At 47.8% G+C, this 16953-nt stretch overlaps 1 protein-coding gene across 1 annotated transcript in view; it reads right to left on the bottom strand.

The window, feature by feature from the left end:
• GALNT10 (polypeptide N-acetylgalactosaminyltransferase 10) overlaps positions 1–16953 on the bottom strand; it is a 230771-nt gene that overhangs the window by 19580 nt on the left and 194238 nt on the right. The window contains exon 7 of the mRNA XM_001111603.5: positions 15475–15592. Within this exon, the coding sequence (XP_001111603.1) occupies positions 15475–15592 (118 nt within the window). The remainder of the gene's footprint in view (positions 1–15474; positions 15593–16953) is intronic.

The raw sequence follows: 16953 nt of genomic DNA, 5'->3' as shown, positions 1-16953 counted from the left end.
GTGGGGGGCAGGAATGGGGACATCTGCAAACCAGATTCTGTGCAAAAGTGCTCTTTTCAGTTGGAACTGCTCGATGAGGTCGTGGGGATTGGGCTTCACGTCTTGATTGATTCAGGGACTCTAGAAGGGCTTGCTCTTCCACCTGGCTCCTAAAAGGTCCTTTGTCCCCCACTACTTCCTGCTATCTCCATCCTCAGCCCAGATGTACTCTGGCCCTCCTGAGAGGGGATATGCACAGGGCTGCAATTAGTGGAAGTGCTGCCTGGAGAAATGCAATTATATTCTGATCTTGGGGGAGAAAAAAAATCCAGCCAGTCAATAGAACAGAACATTGGTCTTGAGATAATGGGCTCCTGATGGTAGATTAATGTCAAGGCCAAGCCAAGAAGTTTATTTTCAAAGCAGGAGATATTGATCAGGCGCCAGCATCCCATAACAATAACTCTTCCTTTATACAAAGTGATTGATGTGGAAGTGATGCTTTTGTCTGGCGTGTATCGCCCAGGTCACCGCTGGGCTGCCCTCTGTCTTTCAGGTGGTGCAGTGGCCCTGAGCAGGTGGGACATTTCACCCTGCTCTATTTCTGGACGTCTCCTGGGCAGGTGACCAGGTCAGCATCCAGCTTCCTTGTCTTCATATTAAACTCGCATTAGCTAATGAGGCTGTGTGTCCAGCTCTGCTTGGCAGAGGCACCTAACTTTATGCAGGTGGATGAGACATTTCCAAATCCTTCTCTTTACTGTGACCTCTGGTTTCTTTGGCCCCAATCATGCTGGCCATCAGCCTGAAGGTTCCTGAGGGACCAGGGTGACCCTGATATGTCACAGGAGGCTTGAGGCATCTAGGATGCCCTCAGATTCCTGGGATGTCTGGAGGGTCTGGTCAGTGGGTTTACTCCGTGGCTTCCCTGCCCAGCACAGGATGGCCTGGTGGCCGACTCAGAATGTGAACTACCCCCACGAAGACAGACATCTATGAAGCTGCTTCACTCTTGGGTCCTTTGGGAGTATCCCAGCACGGGCCACGCCCATCACTTCAGAATGTCCTCTGGCCTGACCAAGGGCCCCGTGCAGCCCTCCACCCTCACCTCATCCCACTCACTTCTCGCTCACCACACCCATTGACTCCTCTCACAGACTCTTCCCTCTGCCTGGCTACCTCCTACTCATCCTTCAGGTCCCCTTAAGAGCCACCTCCTTAGGGGCTTCTCATCCTTTTATACCTACACACAGCACCTTGTTTCATTGCCTTTTACCAGCAAGTGCAATATTAATTATTCACAGGATTATGTCCCTGGTCTAATCTCCCTGCAACAGGCATCTGTTGTTTTTGCCTGTCCAGTGCACCTTCTCCCTATTGGTGACTGTCCTCCCAACTGCTCCACCTGGGGCCTGTGACCCAGGATGGCCAGCCGGAGCACCCAACCTCCTGGGCTCTGAAGCTGGTGTAGGGCAGCGTAATGGGGTATATTTAATGGTTGCCATGTATGCTGGTGCTTGATGTGATGGCCACACACTTTCTCTGGGGGGAAAAGCGATGGGGACAACGCACTGCAGCTGCCAGTGATCACCTCTGCACCACACAGAAAGGGAGGGCCTGTCCATGAATGCAGCGAGTGCCGAGCAGGGCAGTCCCAAGAGAGGGAAACAGACACCTGTTTGAGCACCTGGAAGCAGGCCTGTTGAAGACAGCCCCCCACCCCCCGCCCCCGCCGTGCCTTTTCTTGGCTATGGCTAGTTTAAGATGATGTTTTCACTTTTATATTTATTTATTTTTGAGACAGGGTCTCCCTCTGTCACACAGGCTAGAGTACAGTATCATGATCACTGCTTACTGCAGCCTTGACCTCATAGGCTTAAGTGACCCTCCTGCCTCAGCTTCCCAAGTAGCTGGGACCATAGGTGTGTGCCACCATACCTGGCTATTTTTATTTTTTGTAGACATGGAGGTCTCCCTATGTTGCCCACACTGGTCTTGAACTCCTAGGCTCAAGCAATCCCCCGACCTTGACCTCCCAAAGTGCTAGGATCACAGGCATGAGCCACTGCACCCAGCCTTTCTGTCACTTTTAACGTAAGAGTCCTTACCAACCCCTCTGGGCCCCGCCAGACACAGGGCCAGTGTTGGCAGGGGTCTCATCTGTTGTATTTGCCATTGGACCCCCAGTGCCTAGCACAGTGCTCTGCCCGTAAGAGGCACTCAGTCACGAAGGAGGAGGTGAATCAAGACTGATTCAAAATCTTGGGCATATGGACTTGACTAGAGAGAAAGACGACCTCATTGTGTCATCCATTCTTCAGTCACCGGCTCCAGGGATGAACTGTCTTTTTTGCTTTCAGTAATCCTAGCAACAATGTAAGTCATGAGCAGGGAGCCCGAGGTTTCCTTGTTTCTCGGGCAGAAAGCACCATTGCCATCTCTTTAGGGCTGGATCCTGGCTGAGTTTGTCTGGGGTGAAGTGGGACAGATGTAGGAGGCCAGAGAGAGCATCGCCATCGTGCTCCCGGCTTGCTCACCTCCCTCTTGTGACGAACAACTCTCAACTCTGCCACGGAGAGACAGGATCCCAAGACAGGAGGGGACTCTCCTTCCAAGGACATGCTGGGGTGAGGTGCTGGCCACAGATCCCAGGCCCTGTGGTGCTCATAGCCCAGGTCACTTGTCCTTTGTATCTTTAGGCTCCTCCCTTCCTTCACCGCGGAGGCAGTGACCATCCAAGACCGAGACAGACACTGCAGACTCTGCAGCCTGATTTCCCTCATACCAATCGTCACACCACCAATGCCCACTGTGTGACTTCCTGCAGGTCACTGAACCTGGGAGCCTCACTCTCCTCATCTGTGATGTGGGGGTGATGAAGGCTGTTGAGATGGCACAAGACAGCATGTGAAAAGCTGTTAGCTTGGTGCTTGACTCTTAGAGAACCGGATGACTGTTAGTCATTCCTACGTGCAGAAGTACGAGAAACACCACCACCCTGAAATTACAGAGCGCCTGTCCTCTGCCCAACAACATCACGTTTTTTCACCCTATGGCCTGATTTCCCAAATGGAGAGACTGAAGTGCAAAGAGAGAAGTATTTTTTCTTAACTAATTGGTGGCAAAACCTGCAAGTGACCAAGAGAAGGAAATTATTATTAATCTCGCTACCATATTCTCTCATTTGTGGGGTGGGGGGTAGGAATGGGGACATCTGCAACCCAGATTCTGTGCAAAAGTGCTCTTTTCAGTTGGAACTGCTCAATGAGGTCGTGGGGGTTGGGTTTCATGTCTTGATTAGTTCAGGGGCTCCAGACGGGCTCCTCTTCCAGCTGGCTCCTAAAGCGTCCTTTGTCCCCCACTACTTCCTGCTATCTCCACCCCCAGCCCAGATGTACTCTGACGGGGTCAGGTGGGGTGGGGAGAGGTCACTGTATACCATTTGGGGCCTGGCCACCCAAGAGCAACGTCCTCTCACCCAAGAGGCAGGAACAGAGTCCAGCTGGGGGCAAAGAGAAGGGGAGCTCCAGGGATGGCAGCAGCTGGATCATCTTTGACCGGGAACCCATCTTGTTCGAGATGGGGACAAATACAGGCCACCAAGATGATATTTTGCTATCCCTCTCCTTGTGTTGCTATCAGCTTTCTCCCTGCCCTGTCCCTTCAACTCCCACCCCTGTAGGGGGATGCAGCTGTCTGCTCTGGGTCCCTTGCCGCTCCACCACAGGAGTTCCCAGCACAGGAGTTCCCAAACATATCCTGCCAGCTTGTTTCCAGGCCCCTTTCACTGCCCCTGTGGCAGTCTTCTCTCTAGAAGCACCATGCCTCTAGACAAGTACAAATCTAATTGTGAAAGCCTGTTCCCCATTCATTTTCATTGCTGCTTTGATTTATTTTATTAGCAAACTTCTTTTGTGTGATGACAGGCTTCATTACAGTGTCTATAAAAGACAATTACCCGCTCTTATCTCCTAAACTGAGGGGGAAAGAAACGAGTGGTGATGTGCATTGGGAAAACACAATGGGACCCAGAAAGAGAGCGCAGCGGAAGGGCTCACCCATGGAGGGCAACCCGAGAGGGCAGCAGGGGCTGGGGCAGAGCCTCTCTCTGTCGAGGAAATGGCTGCCTGGAAGCCAGCCAGGAATGGCACGGCACCTGACCTGCCCAGAGGGAAGGAAAAGACTGGCAGCTGGCCACGGCTTTTGCTGTTGGCATCTCAGCTGAGGACCCCTATGAAGTTCAAACCCTGATCAGTTGCACTTGGGGGAAAGACTATAATAATAATTGCCACCAATCATTCAGCATTCACTGTGTGCTTAGGAGGCACATAGGGCAGTGGTTAGGAGCTTGGTTCTGGAATTAGAACTGAGGTCTCACCCAGACTGTTAAGCAAGTTATAAATCTGAAAGCCTCAGTTTCCTCCTCTGCAAAATGGGAAAAATTACTGTGCCTACCTCCTTAGGGTTGTGGTGAGGCTAAAATGAGGTAATGTGGAAGCTTGGAGGACACCGTGAGCTATCCATATGGTGTCCTGTGGGCATGTGGCCTGTCGCTACTGGTGGAGGGCGTTGCACGAATGCTACACAATTCCCTGCTGAAAAGAAACTCACATTACTTTGAATGTATTAGTTTGTTTTCAACAAGATATTGTTTCAAGAAGTATCACCACCATGAAAGGACAATCTCAGTCATGATGGCTTTTGGATGTTTACTGGATGCAGTTGTTAAAACAACAACAACAACAACAACAATAGAAAAGAACAACTTTAGTTTTAAATTTACTTCTAAATTTAAGCTGTATTTTTTTTTTTTTTTTGAGATGGAGCCTTGCTCTGTCACCCAGGCTGGAGTGCAATGGCACAATCTCAGCTCACTGCAACCTCCACCTCCCAGGTTCAAGTGATTCTCCTGCCTCAGCCTCCCGAGTAGCTGGGATTACAGGTGCCCGCCATCGTGACCAGCCAATTTTTTTATTTTTAGTAGAGACAGGTTTTCCCCATGTTGGCCAGGCTGGTCTCGAGCTTCTGGCCTCAGGTGATCCACCCACCTTGGCCTCCCCAAATGCTGGAATTACAGGTGTGAGCCACTGTGCCCGGCCTAGTATTTTTATCTGATACAGTTTTAAGCATATGTGCATCTAAATTAATAAATTAAACATATGACTATTTCAACAATATCCTTAAGTGTTTATAGTTAGTTACTTCCCCAACAAGGGGGGATGGTTACTTTACATTAGGTTTTGACTCAGATTTGGAAATACAGCAATCTCACAGCAACCTGGTGAGGGAGGCACGATCACACCCTTTACAAATGAGGAAACTGAGGTTTACTTAACACTTTACCCAGAGCTCCTCAGTGCATAAATGGCAGAACCCAAAATGGAACCTGGGGTTGGGTCCCCCAGAACTAGGCAGATCTGAGTTCCACGGAGACTGTGCCTTCCTAGGGTCTGGACCGACCCTATCATGGTCTTCTTCAAAGATCCCTAACAGCACTTGTATTGTCTGCAGAACAAAGGGGTCACCCTTGGCTTGCAATCAGGCCCTCTGCCACCTGCTCCCATCTATCACTTCCTACCCTCTTCACACTCCCTGGACTCCCTATGTGGATGCTGCTGACAACTGGCCGCAATGCATTCACTTTTCTGCCCCAGGGACTTGTGAATTTTTCTTTCTGTGACTGTTGAAACCCCAAACAAACATTAATTATCTAATTCATTCATTCATTCATGATCTGGTCATTGGTCAGTTTTGTTCTAAAAACCACGCTGGAAAAAATGGTACAGAAACGAACTGCCAAGGGTGGACCAAAGATATAGAGCCTTGAAAGCCAGGTGAAGGTGTTGGAACTTGTTGGCCAACCTGCCAACCAACCTGCCCATTTCCTCTGTCCTTCCACACCCACGCCTGAGCATCCTCTCTCCACAACCTCCCACCCATTCAGTACAGCTGCCATTTTCAACCTTGAGCCTCATCGGAAGCACCTGGAGGGCATATTAAAACACAGCTGGCTGGGCTCCACAGCAGCGTCTGACTCAGCACCCTGGGGGGTGCCCGATAATCTGCATTTCTAGTAAGTTCCCAGGTGATGCTAATGCTGCTCGTCCAGGGATCACACTTTGAGAGCCACCGCATACTGGAATGGTGACAACCTCTCAGGTGACTGTGCCTGCCAGTTCACAGTATATTTCTTAACAGCCCTGTGAATTTGGGACTATTGGTGCCCCTTTGTAGATGAGGAAATACAAGTTCAGGAGAAAGGGCAGATGAGTCCAAGGTCTTACAGAGAGTTTGTTCCAGAACTGGGCCTGGAGCCAAGGCCTTTTGACCTGTCTTGCCAGCCTCTTTCCACTCTTGTCTTCCTGCAACCACAGCCCGATCACAATAACCACAACCACGCTGACATTAACAGCTATCATTTAGTGATCATTTATTACGTTCCAGGCACTGAGTTAAGCTTTTAATATATTTTGGCTAATATCATGCTCACAACTGCACTATGAAGTAAAGATTATTCTATCCCCTAAATAATATAAAGAGGAGAGGTTAAGTCACTTTCCCAAGGTCACACAGCCCCTAGCTCATTGAATTTGCACTAGAACCCAGGCAGTTTGATGATGAAGCCATGTATGTAATAGTGTGCTGTTCTGCCTCCTTACCTGAGGGTTATGATCAGAACAGCTGCCACTTACTGAGTACCTCCTGTTTGGTTAGCTCCAGGCCAAATATATGTATCATCCCATTTAGTTCTTACAACAAACTTTTGAAGAAGTTATTTTATTACCATTTTTAGGGAAGAAAGAGCCAAGGCACCATGAGGTAGGTGTGTGCTGATTAGGGAGTAACACACACACAGGCGACTCTCGGACCATTGAGCCGCCTCCTTGGAGGAGTGGTGGGAGAAGCAGGCTCCCAGGCAGGGACACTCATGGAATTTCAAATGGCTTGCTGAGAGCCATGAGCAGAACGCCTTCCCTGTTCCCAGCAGACGGCTCTTGCACAGGCTGGGCATGTGTGGCCCCAGGACAAAAATGCTGCACGTATCAGACCATATTTCCAGCATCCTTGGATAACACAGGGAATGAAAGAAATGAGGATCAGGTTCCTGGCAGCCGCGCTGCAGCTGTCCGAGGCAGAGGGTGCTGGTAGGGGCAGGGAAAAGGATGGGGAAATGCATTGCCATACAGGTGCCCGGTGGTGGCCCTGGATCTCCTTCTGGTGCTTGGGCTGGCCTTTGGCAATCATTTCTCCCTCCTGTGTGGCAACTTAACCCCTCTCAGGGCTGGTCCTGACCTCTGGGCCCTTCCTGGGACACGGGCCTCTCTCTAGACTGGATACACCTTTTCTCTACTCTTACCACCAGGCGGAATGAGATGAGCACTGGGCTTGGAGCCAGGGCATCTGGGATTTAGCCCTAGCACTGCCACCTTCCAGCGGAGGGACCCTGCCCCGTCACCTAACCGCTCTGGGCATCAGGTCGCAATATTACCCTTGCTCAGCTTCTGGGTGTGTCCTGCCTTCTTTTCGCACATCCTGTTTCACTTAGTCTTCTTGATACGACTGAGTTTTATGGAAAAAAAAAAATCAGAGTTTTTTTTTTTTTTTTTTTAAAGTCTGTCCATGTAGCCTGGGACTGGGCTAGCCTTTCAGTAACCATATCAGTATCACACAAAGCCAGCCCCAGTCTCCTGTGAGTCTTCATTCCTCTACCGAGAGAATGGATTTTCCTCTCAGAACGAGCTCAAAGATCTTCCTGACTTCTGCAGTGGAGGGTGTCCTCCCTCTCGTCCCCTCACATGGCTTTCTATCACCCCCTTGCTCTGCAAGCCTGCCTGATGGAACCCTCGTACCTGTCTCCATTTTGCCAAGGACAGTGGGGCCCACCTCTGCCTCCTGAAGCAGACCCTGCAGAGTTACTCCTGACCTCAGGCCTTCCCTGGGAGTCTCGCACTGCTGACTTGTGCAGAATCTCATCTCAGAGCTTGCAAATGGCCCAAACAATGTGCTGGAATGTATATGGATGGAGGGTGGGCTGGGAGTGCTGAGAACCCAACATTTTCTTCTTTTTTTTTTTCCTTTCCTTTGAGACAAGTTCTCACTCTATCACCTAGGCTGGAGTGTAGTGTCATGAACATGGCTTACGGCAGCCTTGACCTCCCAGGCTCAAGCAATCCTCCCACCTTAGCCTCCCAAGCAGCTGGGACTATAGGAGCACAGCACACCATCATGCCCAGCTAATTAAAATAATTTTTTTTTTTTTTTGTAGAGATGAGGTCTCAGTGTGTTGCCTAAAGCTGGTCTTGAACTTTTGGGCTCAAGCAATACTCCTGCCTTGACCTCCCAAAGTGTGAGAAATACAGGCATGAGGCACTGCGCCTGGCCCCTTCTTATAACTTTTCCTGGTTACAGAAGTAATACATACTTATGATGAACACATTCAATGTTATAGATACACATTAGGTAGAAAGAGACGGCTATACTCTGAAGCCCTCCCACCCCCAATGGCCAACAGGGACAAAGGCTTCATGGCACTGTGAGTCATTTTCAGAAATGAGATGGGCTGGGTGCAGTGGCCCATACCTGTAATGCCAGCATTTTGGGAGCCCGAGGCAGGAAGACTGCTTGAGGCCAGAAGTTCAAGACCAGCCTGGGCAACGTATGGAGACCCCATCATTACAAAATATTAAAAAATTAGCTGGGAGTGGTGGTGTAGACCTGTAGTCCCAGCTATTTGGGAGGCTGAAGTGGGATGACTGCTTGAACCCTGGGGTGCTGAGGCTGCAGTGAGTTCTGATCACATCACTGCCCTCCAGCCTGGGCAACAGTGTGAGATCCTGTCTGAAAAAAATGTTTTTTTGTGGAGACCTCCAATTTATTTTATGTAATATTTTCTCGTTTAGATATGCTCTAACTTATTTATCCCCAAAGGATGTGCATTTGGGTCATTTTCAATCTTCTGCTATGGTAAGTGACACTTCAGCAAATAAATCTTTGCTCACTGCTGTCTGTCTTGGATAAACTCCTGGGCATGGAATTTCAGGTCAAAGAATGTGCTTGCTCTGAAATGTAATGGATTTTGCCAAATTGCTATCCACAAAAGATAGATCCACTTACATTGCCCCAAAGCCTACATTTTTCTCACTTAATTTGGTCATATTGTCCTGGTTGGATACGTTCTGTCTCCTGTATCTCATAGTTGGAGATATCCTAACTGTGGCCTCCTGGGGACACTGTGCAGTTTCCTTTCTGCTCATCCTGCTGCCTCCACCCCTAATCCAACACAACCCCTCATATCTGTGTGTATCAGAGGGCTTTCCACACAGCATCTCATTTGATCCTATCTTGCGGGGTATGAAGGAAAATCGTATCAGCACAATCTGGGATGTGAGGACTGGAGGTCAAACAACTGGTCCAGGGTCCTAGGACGGAAGGAGAGCCTCCTTGCTGAGCACCTTTCCCACCATACACCATTGTCCAAAGATGGCCTCCTAAGTCTGGGAAGGGTAGTATCAAGGAGGTTTATCAGTTGGAAATGATGCCACTAACACACTAACAGTTACTGCAAACACTGATGTGGGCCAGAGACTGGGTATACAGAGGTGGACAAAACCTCCTGCCTGCCTCCAGGGAGCACACGGATATGGGAATGCAACATGGGCTGGTTCCCAGGCAGCATGGGGAGCCTTCTATATAAGCTGAGATTGGAGAGAGGAGTGAGAGTTGGCCAGAGTAAGGAAAGGCATTTCAGGAGTGGACAGTGTGGGCCTGCAGAGAGGGGCTGGCCCATAAGCCTGGATCTTACATGCAGTCTTGTCTGGCCAGGTAAGGTAGACATCTATGGTTTGCCCTGCTCCACATCCATTCTCCCTTCTGGGCATAGCACCTGGACTTTCCTTTGGGTAACTAGCCCATCCCCACCTTCCTGGCTCCAGGATGGGCATGTGACTGCAGGTGAACAATCGCAGTATTGTTCAGGGATGGGCATGGGGCCAGCAGGTCAATGAGACTCAACCTGGGGACTTGTACAAGATGATGGGAAAAGCAGACTCTCTTTTCACGGGCTGCTGAGGATCTCCATGAGAAAAAGCCCACCTAAGAGGGAAGCCAGCTCAGATGAAATATGGCCTAGGCATTGAGAGAGACCTAGCCCGAGTGAGATGAGTGAGTCCCTGCATCCAGCCCGGCCTTAGGGTCTATCCTGGAATTTCAGTTGTGTGAGCCTATCAATTCTGGTTTTTGCTTAAATCAGATTGACCAGGGTTTTGGTTATCTGTAAGCAAGAATCCAGACTAATGCAACGGGATAAGAGGAAAAGGGGGAAGGAAGAGCAGCAGGGCCAGCTCATGAAGCTAGCTGGAGGCTAGGCTATGGAGTTAAAGACTTGTCCAACCACTAGAACTGGGAAGATTCTGACTTCCATGTGAGAACTTTGCTCTGCTGAGAGACAGACAGAGAAGGAGGGAGGGAAAGGGAAAGTTAATGACTTTTCTAGAAATTTCAGAGCTGTTGGAACACTTTTTGGGGGTTTTCTCATCAGGATAGACAGTTTGGTCTGGAATCAGCCCTCAGCCGCGAAGGTACATGTTGATTTATCTTAATTTCTGAAAATACGCTCATGCCTTTCAGACCGGGCTTCTCTCTGTCACCAAGAAAAGGGATCTCTTAGCAGAGATGAATCAGAGGGAATTTGGTCCTTCGTAAATGCCCGGTTCTGGCTGAAAGAGAACACCTGCATTCCAGCAGGGCGCCGCCAGGGATGAATGGGCTCACCTGTTCCCCCCAGCCCTGCAGGCAGCCTTTCTACAGGGTCCTGGGAGACAGTGCACTGGCAGATGGGCTGTTGCTGGCTCCAGGAACTCTGCTTTTCCAAGCCAGGAGAGAGAAAGCTCGAGGAGAAAAGTGTCCCTTCCGGACCTCAGGAGCCTCCTCATTACACCGTCTCATTTCCTCCGGAAAGTGATGGACATAATTGGATCAAATGGAAATGTAAGCCAGCCTCCTTCCCCCTCCCGGGTGAGAGACTTCCAATATGGCTTCATTACCACGTCTATTGTAAATAACTGTGGAGAAAAATGCCATTTGTTCTGCCATAATTGCCTGATGAGCATCAGTGGAGGGGTCTTTGAAACACATAGAATGAAATCATTTGGGGCTGGTTTAGAAATTCCTCTGTGCAAATCTTTCTCCATTCACTGTTCTCCATAGAGGGGGTTTCTGAAGGGGGTCTTCTAGACCAAGCAGCCAGTTAGGAGCTTGGAGGCTGATTCTGGCCAGGGACACACTGACTTGGAGTATTCAGCCACTATTTATTAACTGCTGTCAACTAAAGAAAAAAAAATGAAGCTTTTAAAGAATTAAAATTAGTTTTATTTAGAAGTCTCGTTGAGGATTCTAGACCAAGGCCTGTAGCCTAGGAGGAGGCTTTTAGAAAGGTTCTCTCAGACTCCTCCAATGTCGTATTTTAGTTTATACATAGGTGGTGAAGATTTAGTATGTGTAATATTACATCAAGGTTTGGGTGTTAGAGTACATCTGGTTATAGATTACAGAAGCATAGTCACTAATCTTGTCGGACGTTATTTTATGAGCAGAGAAAGGCGAGGACTAGGGTCATTTATCTTTGAGGGAATGTAGTGACTCAGGCAAGGGACATGGGGGGCCATGCGTTCTATCCTGTTTTGCCTTTAAAACATCTTTCCAGATTGCTGCAGTGTCCCGGAGTCAGGGGCTTTGTGAAATTCTCCTGGCAAAGGGAAATGGGCAAACATGGCCTCTTACATTTGCTACTTTATCTCACAAAGTTTTTGGTCATAAATTAATTGTCTGCTTGTGTTGATAAGACTAATATTGATTGCCTTCTGTAGTTAGGAGGGCTCTTGTTTAGGAAGGTTGGTAATTTTTAGTTATAGTTGTATCAGACCTAGTGTGTTTTTTAGCCTTTTCTTGGAAAGTATGTTTTGGATTGAATTTAGTTCTCATTAGTATGTGTGGGGGGTTTTTGATGGTGTCTTTTTTTTGTATTTAATACAATATTTTAATAGGATTATTATGAGGATATTATAGATTCTATACAGTAATATATACTTCATAGTAATAAAGTCTGTTGTAGATTGAAAAAATATGATATTTAATAAAATTGGAATATATATTTGTATACTTTTAATTGTATTATTTTTTATACTTTATTAGAGTCTTTTTAATGAAAACCAATGTTGGACTAGAATTTATTGTAAATGCCTTTAGACAAGAATTTAGAATAATTCTAAATATGTGACAAAAATAGAATAATCACAGTTAAAATTTGATAAAAGTTTTTGATATATATATATATATTTTTTTGACACAGAGTCTCACTGGGTCAGCCAGGCTGGAGTGCAGTGGCACGATCTCGGCTCACTGCAAGCTCGGCCTCCCAGCTTCAAGCAATTCTTCTGTCTTCACCTCCTGAGTAGCTGGGATTACAGGCACGCACCACCACGCCTGGCTAATTTTTGTATTTTTAGTAAAGATGGGGTTTCACGATGTTGACCAGGTTGGTCTCGAATTTAGTTATTTTATTATATGTAGTATTTTAAAATGATAACCAGAATTATGACTGACAGTGTTATATCAGAACTACTAGACTTTTATACATTTTACATAGTTTTAGAATATTTATAATTTATATAAATATAATTTTAGAAAGGATTTAATACAATAATAAAAATTGTGACTCATGAAAATTGGTCTCATAGTGCCTTTTCTGTGCTGGGCCAGGCTTTAGGTACCTGGGATATGGCAGTGAGTGAAACACAAGAAGATCCCTCCCCCACTGACTACACTTTGCTGGTAAGCTTGGAATGCCTCAGAATGCATATCAACACCCACCTGGGGCAGCCCTTACCAATGCATCAGAGTTGGCCAGGCAGGGAGTAGAAACCTATTTGCTATCTCTCTCTCTCTCCTTCCCTCCCTCCCTCCCTCTCCCCCTCCTTCTCTCTCTCTCTTTCTTTCTTTTTTTTTTTTTTTTTAAATGAGATGGGGTCGTGTTGTGTTGTCCAGGCTGGTCTCAAACTCTTAGGCTCAAGAGATCTTCCCACCTCGGCCACTGTTCCTGGCCCTATTTGCCACTTCCGACTTAGACTGTTATTAATTCCATTAACTAAGAGGTTGCAGAATATCCAAGTAAATTAGGAATAATCCCAGAAGAGGCAAAAAGAAAAAAAAAAAAAAAAAAAGGAAAAAAAAATCCCAGAAAGGGTGAGGCAGAGGTCCATAAAACATGGCAGGTTTTCAGAACAGTCTGGGTATGATTTAAACAACAACAAAAATAGGTCAGAGCATGGGCTTTGGAGTCAAGCAGACCTGCGTTCGGGCCCCAGTTCTGCTTCTTCTGGCTGTGTGAGGCCTTGGTCTCAGCTTTGCTTGCCTTCCTGGTAAAACGGGTATAATAATGGTACCACTCTCCTAAGGCTGTTGTGAGGATTAAACCAGTCAGCATTTGTGAAGGGCTCGGCACACTGTCCTGTTAGCTATGATCAGGACTGAAATTCGCTTGTTACACACTGGAGTGGATGCGCCACTGTTTATAGCTTGGTGTTTGTTCCGACTGTATGTGCTTGTGTCATCAGAGTTGTTACATATTTTGAATATTACCCTCTTACGTGAATATTAATTTTATTTGGGGGGGGGGCTGGTCTCCTTATGGGAGACAACTTCAGAACTCTGGTGGTTAAAATAGATATAAACTGGCTGGGCACAGTGGCTCACACCTGTAATCCCAGCACTTTGAAAGGCCGAAGTGGGTGGATCACCTGCGGTCAGGGGGTCGAGACCAGCCTGGTCAACATGGCGAAACCCCATTTCTATTAAAAACACAAAACATTAGCTAGGCGTGGTGGTGGGGCACCTGTAGTCCCAGCTACTCAGGAGGCTGAGGCAGGAGAATTGCTTGAACCCAGGAGGCAGAGGCTGCAGTGAGCCGAGATTGCACCACTGCACTCCAGCCTGGGCAGCAGATTGAAACTCCATCTCAAAAAAAAGAAAAGAAAAAGATATAAACTGCTTTGCAAACCTAAATAACATCAGTAGAATTCTAGGTTTTTTTTTTTTTTTTTTGGCTAATCAAGAATTTATGTTCTTCAGTTCTGAACTACCCAACCACTGTTGCAGATAGTAATATTAATGTGTCAATAATAATCTTCAGGATAATTTATTAAGACGCACCTAATAAGCATGGTCTCACTTAATCCTCTCAACAACTCTGTGAGGATTAACATTTCATTAAACCCATTTTATGGAAGTAGAAACCGAGGCTCAGTGAGGTGACGATTCCTTGCCCAAGATCACACAGCTGGCAGGACATGGCAGAGCTAGGATCTGATCTTGGCACTCTAGCGCCAATACCAGAGCCTTAATTCACTGTGCCTGACAATGGTCCTTTGCATTGAAAGTTGAGGCCTGACTCGGGGGCATCAGAGTTGTGTATTCACAGGGGTCATTTCAGTAATGGTGTTATCTGTCCCTCGTGGGTTGGGGATATGCCTTAGCCAGGGGTCTAAGCTGTTAGAAGCTGACTCTGACAAGCCACAAGGGCATGGGTCGAGCTAACCCTCCCCTCGGAAGGTCCAAGCCTTCACTTGAGAACAAGACAGACTCCTACAAATAAAGTGGAGAATGCAGCCTTGGAAGTTTGGGTGCTTAACTAGTTATTAGTTAACTAGTAACTCCTTTACCAGTACTGTCAGAAAGCTTCTAGAGCCCATAGGCTGGTCAAGTAGGTTACAGTAAGTATTTACTCATTGAAACTTTAACAATTTCTACCAATTATTAATTGCTGGTCATGTTCCCAGGTTGTGTGCTAAGCACTTTCTAGACATGCTTGCACTTAATCTTCACGATAGCTCTGTAAGCTAGGTAGTTATCATGATTCCTTTATTTCAGACGAGGAAAGAAAGCTCAGGGAGGTCATCTAACTTGCTCAAAGTCAGATAATTACTGATGATGGAGTTGGGATCTGAATCTAGGCCTGTGACTTTACAACTGGAGCTTATGCTCACTGGTCTTTGTCAAAGTCCTAGAGCAACAGGTACAAAAGGGAAAACTTGAGGGGGTGACCGAGAGCACTCCTCTAGGCCTACGTATCCTGTTTGGCCTTCCTAGCTTCTCTGGCCCACTGCTTATTTGCTGGACATCTCAATCTCAGACCCGCCATCTTGAGTAGAAACAAGACCTTATTCCAACATCTTAAGAAGACACAAGGCAAATGCCAGTCAGAGCTGTGGTGAAGACCAGCCTTTGGCAGCTGGAGGGTACTCCCCTTCCCTCCCACACCTCCCCCCCGCACCACAACAAAGAGTGGCCCATGAGCCCCTGTCTTCTTCACCCGATGGGCTGAAGGGCTGTAGAACCCTGAGGCCTCCAGTCTTTCCAAGCTCAGGCAGAAGCTGAGGCGCCTACTGGGACAGGCACTCAGGAGGCTGTACCAAGAAGGGGGCGTCCGGAGGGCTGGCTCACCTTGAAGGAGATTTCATACTGCTCCCCTCCCCAGATCTCCAAGCCTGGGTCATACCCGCCCAGCTCCCAGAACCACTTCCGATCCACGGCAAACAGTCCACCGGCCATCACAGGAGACCTGTCAGAGAAGAAGAACACGGCGTGAAGGTGCAGATGTCCTGGCCGCGTGCTCTCTGATAATGCCGTTCCCCCAGTGATGGTGTTCCATGATGCCCCCTGAACACAGCCCAAGTGTCTTCCAGGGAATCCAAGGCCCTTCCAGGCATTCCCCTTTCTTGCCTACAACTTCCTTTCATAAGAGCTACATTTTAACCAAATGGGACCCGAAGTTCCTTTACACAATTAACACCTAAGAGTACTTGTGAAATGAAATCACAGTACTTTGTCCACATGGGACCTATAGCTGCATCATACATATGTACATGTTAGTCCTCTCACTAAATGGTCCAAGTTGGTCTCTCCAAGCGTGTCTGTTATAGAATCTCTTAGAGAGATGAAAAAATATACAGCTTGCTGGGTCCCACCTCAGACCTGCTGAAACAATCCCCGCGGGAGGGAGCCTAGGACTCTGTTTTTGAACATGCTCCTTTGACAATTGTTACTCAGCAGGCCCAGCATGGACGTTTGTTCTGCTGCGGTGTTTACAGAAGAAGCCACCGTTTCTGTCTTTTCAGTTAAACTGGGAGATAAGATTAACTCCATTCATTCATTCTCTCATGAGTTTGTTCATCCCGTGCCAGTTGTGAGGGAGGTGCTGGAAGAATCTCGAGGTCAATCAGTCTTTCAGGGGATAGTGGTGTAGTGGGGCAGCCCCCTCAAGACTGAGGGTGCATAAGGGACTCTGGGAGGTACACACAGAACATTATAGGAATCTGAAAGGAGTGTGTCTGTTTCTAGCTTTTGGGGTAAGGAGGATGGCTGGGGCAAGGGTCAAGGAATGAGGCTCAGGGGAGATGGCATTTAAGTGGTTTGGACAAGAGGAAATTTGGGGGAGGGAAAGGCACTGAGGGGAGGATAAAACAACGTCAGCAAGGACACAGAGACGACAAATCATGCAGTACCCACGGGAACAGGAAGTCCGCCTGGCACCGTGCTAAGTGAGGAAACGTCATGCTGCTGACTGCTGGCGTCCCCCAGGGTATCTCACACAAGACTGGCACCTGGTAGGGGCCAACCAGCGTTTGCTGTGTGCAAATCTATCACAGTGGCTACATCCTTGTCTGGCTCCACTGGAAAACTCCAAACCCTCAAATCCAAACATTCCAGCAGCAACCTCCATTCCCCCTCCTGGTCCTTGGAAGTGCAAACTCATGGGAAGTGGGCTGATCGAAAAAAGCCCTTAGTCAACCCACAAGCTGCCCAAGCAGCTCATCCTTCCAGTAGCAGATGAGCCTTTACAGCACAGGCAGGACTCCTTTAAAAGGGGAGCCCCTGAATATTTACTGAGGGCTTGAATATGCCGGGTGCTGTATTGAACTA

Source organism: Macaca mulatta, chromosome 6 (genome assembly GCF_049350105.2).
Source record: "Macaca mulatta isolate MMU2019108-1 chromosome 6, T2T-MMU8v2.0, whole genome shotgun sequence".
In the NCBI taxonomy this organism is placed as follows: Eukaryota; Metazoa; Chordata; class Mammalia; order Primates; family Cercopithecidae; genus Macaca; species Macaca mulatta.
The sequence above is the reverse complement of the archived record's forward strand: the minus strand, read 5'-3'. Positions and strand labels throughout refer to the sequence as shown.